At 46.3% G+C, this 15,856-nt stretch overlaps 2 protein-coding genes across 4 annotated transcripts; one reads left to right on the forward strand and one right to left on the reverse strand.

The window, feature by feature from the left end:
- Nucleotides 1–7,415: 7,415 nt before the first annotated feature.
- On the forward strand, nt 7,416–9,389 carry LOC107218714 (protein FAM32A). Its single transcript, XM_015656685.2, has 3 exons — nt 7,416–7,631; nt 8,286–8,415; nt 8,592–9,389. Exons 1-3 carry the CDS (start codon nt 7,546–7,548, stop codon nt 8,712–8,714), a joined length of 339 nt encoding a protein of 112 aa, XP_015512171.1. The 5' UTR covers nt 7,416–7,545; the 3' UTR covers nt 8,715–9,389.
- On the reverse strand, nt 8,745–14,448 carry LOC107218729. Of its 3 annotated transcripts, none has more exons than XM_046736877.1 (9): nt 14,118–14,448; nt 13,210–13,461; nt 12,602–12,759; nt 12,311–12,458; nt 11,704–12,130; nt 11,462–11,616; nt 10,910–11,149; nt 10,590–10,822; nt 8,745–10,329 (listed from the first exon to the last, which is right to left on the reverse strand). In XM_046736877.1, exons 2-9 carry the CDS (start codon nt 13,343–13,345, stop codon nt 10,156–10,158), a joined length of 1,671 nt encoding a protein of 556 aa, XP_046592833.1. In that variant the 5' UTR covers nt 13,346–13,461; nt 14,118–14,448; the 3' UTR covers nt 8,745–10,155. The 3 variants fall into 3 exon arrangements, with proteins under 3 accessions (XP_046592833.1, XP_046592834.1, XP_015512195.1); XM_015656709.2 differs by lacking the exon at nt 14,118–14,448 and adding an exon at nt 13,892–14,105 and having other exon boundaries at nt 9,052–10,329; XM_046736878.1 differs by lacking the exon at nt 14,118–14,448 and having other exon boundaries at nt 13,199–13,312.
- Nucleotides 14,449–15,856: the final 1,408 nt, after the last annotated feature.

Here is a 15,856-nt window from a genome sequence, read left to right on the forward strand (position 1 = left end):
TATTAAAGTTCGAAACCAAAGTTTGGATGTCGGATGTTCAAATGTTCAGAATGTGACGTCACCCAAAATTTTTTTTCTCTTGACGTCATCGATCTATATAGACGAAAATCAGCTAGCCGAATTCCTCAGTCCAGAAACAACCGCGCATATATTATCGAACCGTCGATATACCTATATTATTTGTTTCAGCATCGATTTTACAACACCACCCAAATCAAAGCAAGGAGTTGAGGACAGGGAGACACGGGGACGTCCCGTCGTAAGGGGAATCAGCTGGCCCCCCCTTACGGCAAGGACGGGAACGGACCCAGCGGCAGAGGCACCTGCGACTAAGGCCACCGGGAAGGAAAAGAAGGAGGAGATCACGCCAATGGCGCGTGCTGATAAGCAACCCCCGCAGCCGCAGTGCCAGCAGGGGAGCAAGAGAAAGGGAAGCGAGCTCACCCCACCAGGAGCTGCGAGTTCCTCGGACGAAGAGGAGCCGACCCTGCCGCACAGGCCGGGAAGTACGCGGGGGGGGGGGGGGGGGCAGAACGGGAGCCACAGAAAGCGGGACTGGAGAGGCGAGAGCCGTGCTTCCAGCCAAAGAGAGTGGAGAGGGCCAGAAGAAGAACACAGGTACACGCCCTAAGGACAAGAAGAGGCGCGTTGTCCTCAATAAGGGGGCCTACGCAGTAAGGGGCTCAGATACCGATGACACGGGATCCGAGAAAAGTACCCAGAGCAAGCGTCCGGGGATGGCAAAAGCCCCCCCTACTACCACGAAGGCCAGGAAAAAGGCCACCGGTGTGGTGACGAGCTCCCCAGAAGATGTTCCGAAGGGGATAGGCCCCGTCCAGTAGAGGTACATGACCGCGGCAAATCTGGGAGCCCAGATCAGGGAGTGGATGGAAGAAATTGACGGCATCAGGATGAAATGCAAGTCAATGAACGGCAGACTGAGCGACGAAATAAAAAAGAGAGTGGGCTGGGCGAAAGAAGCTCTGCTCACCCTTACCGGCAAAGCATTAATGGCAGCCGGTCCCGCAGAGCTACGGGAGGAGAAAAGGAAGCTGGGGACCCAGGTCCGGGATGGACTAAGGGAGAGGGAGAAGCTCCAGAAGAGGCTCGAAGAGTGTCGGATAGCCCTATTGAGAGCCCAGGCGGGGGCCAAAACCCCCGCAGTGGACACCTACGCGAGGGTCACCAGGGGGATACCCCCAACAGCGCTGTCGCTCGACATCCAGGCGGCGGCGGTAAACACGGCGGGGGAAACCAGCGAGGGTCAGCCGACAGCGACGTCGACCGGCGCCTCGGCACTCGGATTCCGACTAACGGACTCCGAACTATATCTGGTTCCGGACGAGAACAGGGCCAGGAATGAAGAGCTGGCCAGGCAAGCCGCGGCCCTCAGACAAGTGCGAGAGGAGGTCAGCTGGATCTTCCGCATGCTGCGCAGCACAAGAGACGGGTGAAATCCAAGCCATACCGCGGCCACCCCAGATGCCGCAAGGGAAAGAGGTGCGGGCCTTGGACCGCCCAACAGGGCGCACGCGGTACCTAGCGCGGCCCGAGATACCGCAGAACCCACAGAAGAAGCCCCAGGCGCAGCAGGCTTCCCAATGGAGGTAGGCGACGACGCCTGGGTCGAAGTGGGAAGAAGCGGCGCGACGGCGAAGGGACAGAAGAAGAAGGAGGAGAGATTGACTAAGGGGAACCCCCCAGGAGGGGCAAATTACAGCAGGTTGGCAACGGAGGCCAGGCCAAGGGTCCTACCGTCGATCCAGGTGCAACCAGGTGCGAACAAACCGCCCGGAACCACCCGCAAGGCCCCGAGAACCGCGGCGGTCGCGGTCAAATGCAGAGGGGAGAGCACCCCCTACGCAGAAATTCTGCAATTTGCCCGCGGCAAGATCCAGCTGGAAGAGCTGGACATAGGGGGGACCAGGCTTCGGCGAGCAGCCAATGGCGGGGTGCTCATAGAAATACCCGGACCCGAGAACGCGAAGAAGGCGGACGCCCTGGCGAGCGACTCTCCGATGTAATCGGGGAAAAATACGGCGACGCGGTCCAGGTGACGCGACCGTCAACCAAGGGTGAGCTGAGGGTACAAGGGCTGGACGACTCGGTGACGACAGAGGAGCTGGCCCGCACCTTAGCGAAGCAGGCAGGATGCGGTACACAGGAGATCCGAGTAGCCCCTCCTCAGAGAACGGCTAGCGGGCTCTTCAGCGCTTGGGTGCAGTGCCCTCTAAGGGCAGCCACAACCGTGGCGGCGAAGGGTAGGATTAAAATAAGCTGGACCATAGCCAGGGTCGAGCTACTGGAGGCGCGGCCCCGTCAATGCTACAGGTGCTGGGGCTTTGGACACATAGGCACCGCGTGCAACGCACCGACAGCGCGCGGGCGTGCGTGTTTCAGGTGTGGCAGCGAGGGACACCAGGCGAGAAGCTGCACATCCGCCCCGAAATGCGCGGTGTGCGACAGCAAAGGGAGGAACAGCGCCCACAGGATCGGGACGCTGCGCATCGGTCAGTGAACGGGATCGGGGGCCCGCAGCCAGGGACACCGTAGATGGCCAGGTTCTTCCTGCAGAGCAACCTGAACCATAGCCGGGGGGCTCAGGACCTGCTGAGCCAGTTTGCGTTAGAAGAGGGGGTGGATGTGTGTCTCATATCCGAGCCACACTCCACCCTGGGCGCAGACAACTGGCTGGGCAGCGAGGACGGCCTGGCGGCCATATGCTAGAAGACGGAGGGCGATGCACCACGGTGCTCCCAACTGGCGAGGGGATATGTAGCGGCCAGATGCGAAAACATAGCAGTCGTGTCTGGCTACATATCCCCCAATGTCCCCATGCAAGCGTTCGAGTCGTTTATGGACGACCTGGCGCGAGTGGTCCGGTCAGCAGGCGACGGCGGCAGGGGAGTACTGGCGGGCGGCGACTTCAGTGCCCGCTCGCCGACATGGGACCCAGCGGGGAGCAATCGCAGGGGGGAGCTCTTGGAGAGATGGGTGGCGTCGTGCGGAGTAAGCCTGCACAACGATGGGAGTACGGCAACGTGTGTCAGGGCGCAGGGCTCATCAGTTGTTGACCTGACGTGGTCGACGCCGAGCCTGACGCCGACGGTGCAGCAATGGCGGGTCCTCACGGAGAAGGAGACGCTCTGGGACCACCTTTATATAGCGTTTGAGATCCAGGGCCCCCGGCGCGTGAAATCTGGGGACGGGGGTCGACACGCACGGTGAAACTGGCGCAGATTTGATGTAGAATGCTTCGGGGAATCCCTAGGCACTTGTCTGGCATGGGGACTAACGGGCGAGGACCAGACTACGTCGGCCGGCCTCGCTGCATGGGTGGAGAGGACCATGACGCAGGCCTGCGACGCGCCGCTCCCAGAGCTCGAACCAAGAGCTATAGGAGGACCACGTACTGGTGGAGCGAGGACTTGGCCGAACAGCGTAGGCGCTGCGTGGCAGCAAGGAGGCGCCTCACCAGGGACAGGAGAGCAGCCAGCGGCCCCCACGACGACAGAGAGGCCGAATACCGGGCCAGTAAGCGGAGGCTGCGGGACAGCATAAAAGCAGCAAAGGCAGCCTGGGAAGACCTCGTGGGCTCCGTGGAATGGGACCCATGGGGCCTACTTTGCAAGCTGGTGCTGGGCAGGCTCCGCACCGCCTCGAGGGGGCTGACGGAAACCCTCGACAGCGAGACCCTGGGGAGGCTCCTCACAGCACTATTCCCAAGAGGAGAGGGCAGCGAGCCGGAGAGCCAGGGAGACCGGAGCTGGAACGCGGGATGGGCAGTCACGGCCGACGAAGTACGGTGCGCGATCAAGAAGGGGAGCGGGCGAAACACCGCCCCGGAACCAGACGGCATTAGAGGAGCCGCGTGGGCAGGAGTCCCCGACGGGATGACTACGCTGCTCGCACGGACATTCACGGCGTGTCTACGGGAGGGGCACGTCCCACGATCCTGGAAGAGGGCCCGCCTAGTGCTTATCCCCAAAGGAAGCATGTCCGGCGGATCTCTTCCAAAGGTCAAGCCTATATGCCTTTTGGGCGAACTGGGGAAGGCCTTCGAGAGGGTTCTGGTTTCTCGACTGGGGAACTGGATGGAAGAGAACTCCCGGGCCCGGCTGTCGGACGAGCAATATGGCTTCCGGAAAGGGCGGTCAACTATCGACGCGCTAATCAGGGTGCGCGAGTTCGTCGAGAGCGCTACAAAGACGGGAGGCTGCGCGGTGGCTGTATCTTTGGATATAGCCAACGCGTTCAATAGCCTCCCATGGCCTGTTATCAGAAACGCGCTCGCGACGACGGGGGTACCCACGTACATGCGGCAAATTATTAACGATTATCTTTCCCACAGGTACGTCGTGTACACAACGGAGGGCGGGGGTCTGTTCTAGGTCCTCTGCTGTGGATCCTGTCGTTCGACGAGGTCCTGCGGGTTGGAGCGGAGCCAGGCACCGCGGTGGTATGCTATGCGGACGACACCCTGGTCTTGAGCTCCGCGGCGGAGCCAGCATCAGCGGTGGCGCTGACCAACGTAATGGTGGCGAGGGTATGCCGGTGCATATCGGGCCTTGGGCTCAAGATATCGGCCAACAAGACGGAGGCGGTCCTCTTCGGCCGCGCAGGAAAAGGGACGGTAGAACACATCCCGGACTTGAGGGTGGGTTCGGAGAGGATCCCACTGTGCGGGGTCCACGAAATATCATGGGATATGGCTGGACTCCGGTCTCACATTCCGGGAGCATTTCGCGGCGATGGAAGTGAAGATCGGGGGCATCACGAGGGCCCTATCGCGACTGATGCTGAACCTCAGGGGGGCGTCGGAGGCGAAGCGGCGACTGTACGCTGGGATCCTGTTTGCGGCCATTCTGTACGGGGCTCCGGTATGGGGGGACGTGGCGCAAACGTCAAAGCCCATACAACGTGCCATGGAAAAGCAACAGAGGAGAATCTGCACGAGGGTGGTCGCTGCATACCGGACGGCGTCCTTTGTGTCTGTCACAATGCTGACCCGAACGACGCCGCTACACCTGGCGGCTTGTGCCTATCACCGAGCATACGGCTGGATGCGGGAGACGTGAGCGACGACGGGATCCTGCTCTACTGACGAAGCAAGGACTGTCAGGGCGAGAGAACTCCTCGCTGCCCGCGAACGTTGGAGGAGGTCTCTGGAGGGTCCCGACCTTCCCAGCGGGAGGTTAAGAGCGGCGATCGCGGATAACTGGGATGGGTGGCACGGCAGGGGTCACGGAAGGCTGACCTTCCGATTAACTCGGGTACTGACGGGCCACGGTTGTTTCGCCAACTTCCTGCACAGGATAGGGATGGCGGAACGGCCGGACTGCCAGCACTGTGGGGGGGCCGCGGACACGTCAAGCCACACGGTGGAAACCTGCTCAGCGTGGGCGGCGGATAGGGTGGCCCTGCGGGAGGCCGTTGGGGGGGACCTGACCCTGGCCGAGTTGATACGGGCAATGACGAGCTCAGGGGAGGGATGGGCGGCGGTGGCCCGCTTCGCGGAACGGGTGATCGCCGCGAAAGAACTTGAGGAGAGAGCGCGGCAACAGGCCCCGCAGCGCGGAGGGAATGGGACCCGGTAGCGCAGGCTACACGGGCTGAACGGGTAGCTCGGACATGTGGGGACCCGAACGGGTCGGCGGGGAGGGGTGCCGGCCGGGCTCCGCTCCGTCCCTCGGGTCGGGCCAGGGGAGGCGCGGAGAGGCATAGATGGTGCCAGAGTAGGATGTAGTAGGCTCCCGGTTAGGGCTACGGCCTCTCCGCTCAATACCTCCTCTTCATCATCGGCCCCAAACCCCTGGGACGGTGACTGGAGCGCGACGCCGCGCCGTCTTGCCCCGACCTACGCGAGGGTAGTCCTGGTCCTAGAGGACGCAGAGTGGGAATCGCCCTCGGCACTGGGTGGCTTCGCCTCACGAAGCGCCAGCCACAGCGCGGTTAGGAGGAGGTTACCCACAAGGATGGGAGCCATAGCAGCTAGTGGGAGGGGGCCAGGGGAAGCGCAAGCCCCAACAGGCAGGACACGCAGCCGCGTAGTAGTGCCCGGGGGTTCCGTGAAGATATGCCCCGAGCGGTTCCGGGGAGTCCCCTACCCGCACCAGAGTGGCCGCTGGTTTTTTAGTGGTTGCAAGTCCCACACTACCCCGAGGGTCCTTGCGCGGAGCCTCGGGGTGTGCATAAGGCATTTTCCCAGCGATAACAAAAATAAAAAAAAAAAAAAAAAAATGGTAGGGTAGGGTTGGGTTGGGTTGGGGGTACCCACCCCACTACCCGACCACCCATCACCCCACCACCTCACCACTGTCGGACTACCTTCAATCACCTTTGACTACCTCAGCCCTCCTCGTCCTCCTGGTCGTCCTCCTCCTTGTCCACCTCCAACGACCCCTGATAACCACTGCGGGTTATACCTCGAATACTAATAAATATTTTCAGTACAAATTAAAACACATCAAAAATATTCTGTTAGGATTATTATAATTTTTTTATTCGCACATTTCACCAAGAAGATTATGAGAAAGTTATAAAAATTAGAGAAATTTTACTAGCGCATTTATAGCTGCTGGATATGTGCTTGCGCGAAAAATGAATTGAAATAATTATTGTAAACATGACAAGTTTGAAATCTTTACAGTCTCGCGGTAAAATCCTTTTGCCTTTTGCATTTAAACTTTTCATACAACGTTACTCTGCCCAAAAGTCCAGCGAGCTTTCAGCTCCATTTTGTCATATTAATTTAAGATCTTACACCAAGTAACTCCGTTTTCGTGACTTGAAATATTGAACTTATAAAATAAATCAAAGTTAATCAAAGTATCCAAATATATTAAAATCAGTCATTCCGTTAAATCCTTTCACCAATCTACGTTGCAAGTCATCATATCCAGATTATTCTCAAAAGGTAAGCCAATTAATTAAATCTTTTATCCAATAATTACTCCTTCCTCGGTTCGTTCGATTAGAGCCACAGAATGCCCGTTGTCCGGTGTATTTCAATACTTTATCGGTAATTGGTGACCCAAACTACTGATGTGAGTCTAACTGTAGCTGTGTGAACGATTCCGGTGTCTAACATCTGGAAATTTCCACCAGGTACTGTTCCGATGTCACACGAGGGCCAGTGGACCACCTCCTATTTTTACACCGTGATTCCATCATAATACGATGCTTGAGCCGTTTCACGGCAAAGTTCTAGGGAAATCGATAATGGTGTCGACCATTAGAAAGGCCGTGTTCGTAAATTGACTGCCAGTACTAAAAATTCCCTAGGACAGAGACAGAGCTGTCCATGAACTCGGTAGCGCAAATGAGATAAAAGATTGCTGACAGTTCTGTCAGTCAATTTTCGAACACGGCCTAAATAACAACCAAATTATATCGAGATTCGAAGTGGCCTCTGCTTTCGAGTTTCAATAAGCCTCTGGCATCCGTATATCCACGGTTGGCTGTCAGTGGAACGTGTATTAGGTTATCCAAAATACTAATTACACTGTGCAATTTCTTTAGTGCTTCGAAAGGCAGAAGATTGAAATGTCGGAAAATTCGGCAACTGACGAATACGCACATGTAGCCAAAGGGCCTTTGAAGTTGAAATGTGACCCAGCAACTATAAAGAAGTACTACCATTTATCGACATTTTAATAAGCATACCAGATTCACGTTTTCTCATATTTTTTAATTCATTATTTCGGTTGGGTTTTCTAAATATGTTATCCGTATCTTTCGCAAGTTTATAATTTATTTTCCTAGTAGTACTAGTAGTAGTCCAAATTTGTCATGGATAACCATTTGGTAGAGTGAAGAATACCTACTTGAAGCATGAAATTATCTCAAGAACGTGCAGAGGCCACTCTGTCATTATACTGTGTCAAATACCCATGACATGTAGCACCTAAGTCCAGTGACACAATATTACGAAACCCTGTAAACGATTAATTGCTTGCCGTATTCGTTATGTGTTGCATACAGTTTTACTGCCTTAGTGTATCAGAAATAGATGTGGTAGGGTTCACATTGATATTGTAACGGTGTATTTTCATCACAAGTGATCATTTCACAACTTTGGGATTTTCTGAAATTCAGTAAACCATAATACAGCACTAATTTAATCATATTTTACAAATTTTACTCTATTGAAGATATTCTTCAATCACTGAATTGTGGTTTTTCTTTTAATGTTTCGTTTCACAATGCAACTAGTCAAGTTACCTACTAAAAGTAATCAAATTCGAGCATGCATGCACATCTTTAATAATAAATACCTGTTTCAGAAAAAAGAAGAAAAAAGAAACGGAGAAGATGATAGAAATGGCAAAGATTATTGAGGAAGAAAAACCAAAATCAGCTGAACTCAAGCGAACCAAGGCAGAAATGGCTTTCCAAAAGATGCAGGAGAAGATGGTAAATATTTCATTCATATTATTTTAAACCATAAACATTGGCTTTAACTGAGATTAGTCTGAAGACTGAGGAACTTCAAAATCAAATTCTTAGTCGGGCTTATTGATAGTCATGCTGAAACACTACTACATAAGAATATATAATTAACTTGACGTTTGAAATAATACAATTTACAGCAAACGGAACGGATCAAACAAAAAGCTTCAATGACACATAAACAACGTGTAGAAGAATTCAACAGGCATTTGGACAGTCTAACAGAGCACTTTGATATACCAAAAGTCAGTTGGACTAAATAAACACACTTACAATTATGCTATTGCACAAAATTAAGACAAACTTTTTATTTTTAAAATTATTTGTTATTTCACCAATATATACATATGTATAATTGCTATGGTAGTTCAAATAAATTTAAAATAGCCATAATTGTAGCTGTACTCTTACACAGAGTAAATTTAAAACTGATGTTACTCTGTTGTTGATATAAGAGTCAACTGGTAGATGTAACGATGAGTAACTTGTTACAGTAATAATATATTGTATCTTAAATATCGTTACATATATAAAGTATTTGATGAATGGGAAAAGTAAAATAATGTAGTAGGCATGGAGATCTTGTTTTTAACAGAGTAGAAAAACTGTATTCTAAGCCGAAGCTAAGGAATAATATAAAATACTTATTCATCTTTGTATAATGTATATAATATTGAAAACTTTCTTCATGCACATATCGTGAGATATTAGGGCATAGACAGTTTCAATGGCAGTGGCAGTTATTACTTGCCACAGTTCATAATGGACGGATAAGCACTTAGCTGCTAAAAATAAACTAGTGATAAATGTTACAAAAATGGTGTAAACTAAATACATATGTCATTTATTTTCTAAACAATTAATGCCGACAATATAAAATCCTGTTATGCCCTATGTAATCGTTTCGACTCATCAATAAATTTTTTAAATATCTTAAATACATGTGACAACTGTATAATGTGCCATAACAATGAACAGGTATAATGGACGGAATTGATTAGCTACCATGTTTCGGCACATGTATTAATAATTTTAATAAATATGATACATGATTTGCTGTCACAGCAAACGTACACATAAAATAGACTGCATTTACTCATCCGTGATGCTTCTAGCTCAACTTGTAAATTATGTATAATACACACAAATTACTAGCTGCAATAAGCGAGATAAAAAATAATAGTGAAGCAGTCAGAAATCTTTGTGATTATAGATAGTTCTAATGTTACCTAAACAGGTAACAGATTTGTTCAAGACAGCTTAACACTCTGATCCTAATTTTGTCTGTATATCAGGACTTAATTAGAGTGCCATGTTCGCAAACTTGATCTTTCTTCCAATAGTGCCGAAATTAAGCTGACTCTTCAGGAGGAAGTGTTGACAAATTTAAAAATATATCAGTATGTGGTTTAAGTTATGTGGTTTAAGTATATATATATATATATATATATATATATATATATATATATATATATCAACGGATTATTAGATAACACAGTAGTATCCCATGTGTCTTATATCAAAGGAAATACTTGCAGAGATTCCAATTTTCAGACTTAATTGTCGTGTGATAAAACTACAGTATTAGCACGGAATATGAGATACCTTATGAACACAGCACGATCATTGCAGGTACTCAATCTATTCGCAGTAACGCAAGGTATTTATACTTTTTCATATTAAAAATGAGCAGACAACCCTCCATTAGAAAATTTGCGTGAGAGCCCCAAGTAAGACTAGGACTAACACAGTAGATGAACTTAGAATCGGAGCTCCATTATCATAACGAAAAACTTGAATGTAATTTTCTGTTTGTACCCAAGGATTGCTGCCATCATCAAAGTGCATGGGACATTGATCTCGTTCACGCTCGTATTCCTCCAGGAGAAAAAAACATTTACAATGCAGTTTCATACGGTACCAAGTATGCAGATTAAAAGTGTACTTACCTGGAGGATTCCTTGAGGTTCAATGATGTGAAGAACTCCTCACCGGCAGATAGACAACCACTGTTATACCTGGGTTTAAGATGTACTTACTGCATTCAAGATGTAACTGTGGTTACCTGTCTGCCAGTCAGGTGTTTGCATCATTAACCCTCTAGGAATTCTCCTGGTATAAAGATGACAGAAACTTACTTGTAGCTGCAGAGCGACGGCAGCACCTTCGGTCTGAGTGCTACTTGTCACATCTTGTTTGAGGTCACAGTAAGGTCCAAGAGCTTGGGACATCAAGACACGATTCAAATCTGCCCTTTGATAAACCCAGCATCGATATTTACTGAATGCATCCAATTCGTCATATGTAATTAAATATGACTTCAAATTTTCTTTCCAGTAGCCAATGCATTTCATTTTATAATCAGGTGTACCTATGCACAGCAGTGAATGGATTAATTCATTCAATTTCTTTCTGTGTATAACCTTTCCAAACAACGTGGTAATTATATAAATCTTACTGTAAATATCAACTGGTCGTCCCAAGTGATCAACTGAAAGGCAGTAGGTTTCGTCAATAGCTACTTCCTTTTGATCGGTGTCACACACTGATAAATCTGATATATTTTGTTTGCAATAAATATTCGGCCGCGGGGAGAGTGTCACACCTCCCAAGATTCTTGTTTCGAACAAAATATCTCCTTTTTGGGTGAACATATATTTTCCTGCTACGGGGCATCTAACTGGTACTGGATATTTTGCTGTAATTTAAACAGTATTGTAGCAAAGTGTAATTAAATTTGGGATACAATTATGACACTGAAACTAGCAGGTAATACAGGCGGAAAAGTTCCAAGGGGTAACCAAACATTGAAACTTAGCAGGATTATGCAGGGAACTCTTTCGAATATGTTCCTAGATATTTTATCATTTGCTCACTTTCTGAAAGCCTTCCAGACGTATTACTTGCTAGTATTACCTGCTAGTTTCAGTGAAATAATAAAAGTTGATTTAAAAAAAATGTAAAATAATTGTCAATTAAGCTATTCATTATTTAATTTCTATATTATTACCGAGGTACAAGTCGTATTTCCATGCTTCCTTGTTTGGAAATTGAACCCACGAACATACTGTATGGAAGTCATCTTTAATAACAGCAACACCTCGCCGATATCTTATAACGTTATGATGTTGTGGAACAAAGTCAAAACAAACGTAATCTTTCTGACTATAAAAAAACAGATATAAATAATTAATAAATATCTTCGGTTTATCTTCAGACCTTAATGAGAGTTGAAAGTTCTTGTTTTAGTACCATCCATCCACAGTTAATCTGGCCATCATGACTCTAGTGTCTCTTTGTTCTCGACATACATAAATGGTTCGCCTGAAACGGCCTTCATCTGGATACCAAGTTTCTATTATGTGGGTCTCATTTATGAAAATATCTGCATCTATATTAGCAGTGTTTATCCAGTCTCCAGACATGTTTTGAGGTAAGCGACATCCTGGGTCGACAACTTCAGATTTAACGGGCGTTATACGAAGACGCTCAGGACTTTTTTCAACTGTTTTTAGAGTGTTACACTCTGCAGTTATAGAAACACCAATGTACAAGTCATCATCACGATTCTTCAGGAAACATCTGTACTTTTCATCTTTTCGAGATTCCTTCGTGTTTGCGACGGCAAAGAAATGATTCTTGTCAACAAACCAGTCACCCAAACAACTGTATTCCACCACTAGTTATGAAAACAAATACAGAACGATATAGAAATAGAATTGTTTCTATACCGTAGTAATGTCGGATAAATATTCATTGTCTCCTTCACTAGTCAAGTCGGTTCATCTAAAGCAGTCCGTTATTTTCCACTTCATACATTTTTTTATTAAATACTTTTGAAATGTAGTTCATTACTTACATCCGTCTTCAGTTCCTTCTAATGTGTCACATCGTTTGTAATTTATGGTAAACTTTTGATTTGTAATCAAGAACTGAGTACCAGCTGTTTGGCAGGAACGAATTTGTGCATCTGGATGATTACATTCTCCAGTGAATCTGAATCGATTCTACGAGATGGAAACAAAACAATACGTTAACAAAAAAAAACGTTATCACTAATTGATCGCATTTCTGGACGACTAGTATTAAGTGATGTGAAAAAAATATCAGACAGCAACTAACACTAATATTACGCATTAAGGTCACTCACTTGATAAGCAAATTGCCAGACACCTTCAAGAGATGATCGACAATTGACTGGAACGTAGTTTTCAGAAAATAATGTGATCAACTGTTGATCTGGACGCAGTCCACTGCATACGTTTTCCACTGTTGGTTGGACACCATTACGTAAATTTACACAACTCGCTAAAATGGAGAGAAAATCAAAATAATGTTTGGATATCGAGTGCTAAGAGTATTTGTACAATTGTTTTCTATAACAAAAACATTCTCATTCAGCCATTGACTTTAAAAATTCATCATTTTTCCTGTATGCGCCTCAATTATAATGAGCCTATTAGAAGTATTTCAAACTTAAACCAAACAGTAAGCAGTATGATACTGTAAAAAGTAAATGGTACACTAAGAATTTTCAGCGGTTCAAAAAGTGGCACCTGTGGCTGGGAAACTTTTTGTTATAGTGCAGCTGATTATTTCAACATAACTAGACTAATTTCTTCACTAGAGAGCTGCTATATAAATATTTGATCACATAGGTCATTTTAGAGCTTTGAGAAATCATTCCAACAATGAAAGAGTATATTTTAATACTCTCTTCAGACTCTTGATAGTGGAGGTTAGTTACTTTCGACGTACATTCCAGCTTTTCGAGGACATTGACAGTTCTGACGACTAGTTTGACGCAGTTGTAACACACGTCCTTTTGAAACACGAATGTATAGTTGACGTGATACTCTGATAGCGCATTAATACAGAAACCCTTATTGGTCATAGTTTCTGCATTAATTTCAGTCAATGTTTTTTCACCATTTTCCCAAGAAAACCACGAACCCCTGATAACCAGTGGAATATGGCATGATCTTTCCTCTTGACCTCTCGATAAACTGGCTGAAATTAACGTGAATATCAACATCATTTTGAAGTTCAAAATATAAAATTGACATAAGTATTATGTTGTCAATGGAACAATTATTGTCAAGACCGTTGACACATGCGCTAGTAAGCACCATAAGGTAAATGTGATAAGGAAGATGAAGGACAGCGAATTAAGCAACGAGACTGAAAAAGGCGTTCTTCTCAATTTAGAATGATTTGGATAACCTAAATTAGTATATGATACGACGAGAAATTCCAAAGCAAATTTGTAATCAAAAACGAAATTTCCGCGATGGAGATGAAAATTGCTAGATACACTGAGATTATTACGAATGATAAATACGTAGAAATTGTTCAAGAATTAATTACATATGAACAACCGTGCAAATAATCATCAAGCGCTTGACAACAATGAAATGAAGACAGGATTTTACAAGCTTACCGTGAATAAGAACGTAACACATGGTGTATGCGAAAAAAGATAAATTTCGTGCCATGATGTCGTGATTGCTTATAAAGTAAAATCATAAAGAGTAAAAACACACAAGTAAATTATTAACCGATTTGAGCGTAACGATTTACAACAAACATCATCACCCATCCACGCCCAACGATCTCAACGCTCACCAACACTCTACGAAAGCATCACTTGGCATCACTACACTTACAACACAAGAATTCCTGTGGATCATGGCATCGGCTCCATAGGCGGAGGAATTGAAAACCTGTTAGCGTTGCTGAAGATTATAATGGGTGTGTTCCGAAATTCGCTGGCAGGGCTAAAATCTTCGTAGGACAGAGGCAGTACAAGGCATGTGATCGCTAGATTTGACGCTACTAATTCCACTCAGAATTAGGCGAATCGGAGAAATTTAAACGAAAAATTACTCTTGGTATCAGGACCGCATCTGAGCCGAGGAGGTCGACCAAAAACAGGGATTGATTGATCCCATTGATCCCCAACAGCGTAGTGCTGCTTCTTCGATTTGACGCCCGTGAAAATCCAGTCTACAATCTTCTTCGGTCAACGCTACCAACGAAGATCGAGTCACATAGAAGCGTACGGTTATGGGCCGCTTGAAGCAAAACTTTCCGCGACTCGTAAATCCGTAAGATGGCTCTACCGTCGGTCGACAATAGAGAGCTGCGATCATCTCAACTCGCCGGTCGGAGCCAACACACCGGCACTGTACGCATTAGTATAGAGCGCTGTACGTGAGCCACACAAGCGTAGGCGCCACTAGTGACACCTAGCTGTTGGGGTAATAGCTCATCCGAGCACCCCAACTTTTCTTGCTTCAAATAGCCTGCAGGCCGTACGCTTCTATGTCACTCGATCTTCGTTGACGCTACGGTAGCTAGGTAGCTATACTTGGCTATACGATAGCCAAGATTTCTAGTATACCAGGTGCTGTTGCAAGTGGTTCATAGAGATAGCGAGCTTTAGTTTCTTTTACAGCCTTTCAGTATCGTCAAAGGCCGTGTTCGTAAATTGACTGCCAGTACTAAAAATTCCCTAGGACAGAGACAGAGCTGTCCATGAACTCGGCAGCGCAAAAGAGATAAAAGATTGCTGACAGTACTGTCAGTCAATTTTCGAACACGGCCAAAGAGTACTCTCACTTGATCTCACTAGCACAGAGGACTATTCTAGGGACTAAAGATTCCTCATTGCGCTTATTGCACATATTCTTACAGCATCTCACAGATTTTTGAGATACCTCTCAAAATTTGTGTCGCTCTCGAGCCGAAGCTAAAAATCGGAGGATTTGGACAGTGAATTGATTAGTATATGGACCATAATGTTTAGATAATGAGTATCAAGTAAACCCGAAAGAATCCCACCACAGATTTGAAATTTGTGAGTAAAATTTCATGCAAATCGCTATTCTAGTATACGCTCAATGAATCTGATCTCTATTAAGATTATTTGCTTTTTCTGTTTGCTTTAAATGGCTTTTATAAGTGGCAGACAAAGTAAAGCCTTAATTCAAACAACGATTTATCGTTGCATAATGTGATAATTAGTAATCAACTTTTAGGTTATGTTCTAGTAATATACTACAAAACTAATGTGGGCCAGATAAAATGTAGTTCACCTGTATCGTGCTGCTTCACTCCAATCGAATATATAATACATGGAGAAATTTAACATTACAGTTGTAACAGTATTTAATACCACTGGTTATGCAAAGCTAGAAATTATTCTTGCTCTATTCAATCATTTGTCAGAAACTTTTAATACGCAATCTTTTAGGAGAATGAATATCATTTCTTTATTGCTACAGAATATAATATCTTATTGGATATTGATCCCTCGATGAAACTTACCAACTTTATGAAGTTAAGTTTCATTGCTCATGAGTAAGAAAATAATTACTATTACAATGATTCAGAGGTCGATACA

This window comes from Neodiprion lecontei, chromosome 4 (genome assembly GCF_021901455.1).
Source record: "Neodiprion lecontei isolate iyNeoLeco1 chromosome 4, iyNeoLeco1.1, whole genome shotgun sequence".
NCBI classification, from domain to species: Eukaryota; Metazoa; Arthropoda; class Insecta; order Hymenoptera; family Diprionidae; genus Neodiprion; species Neodiprion lecontei.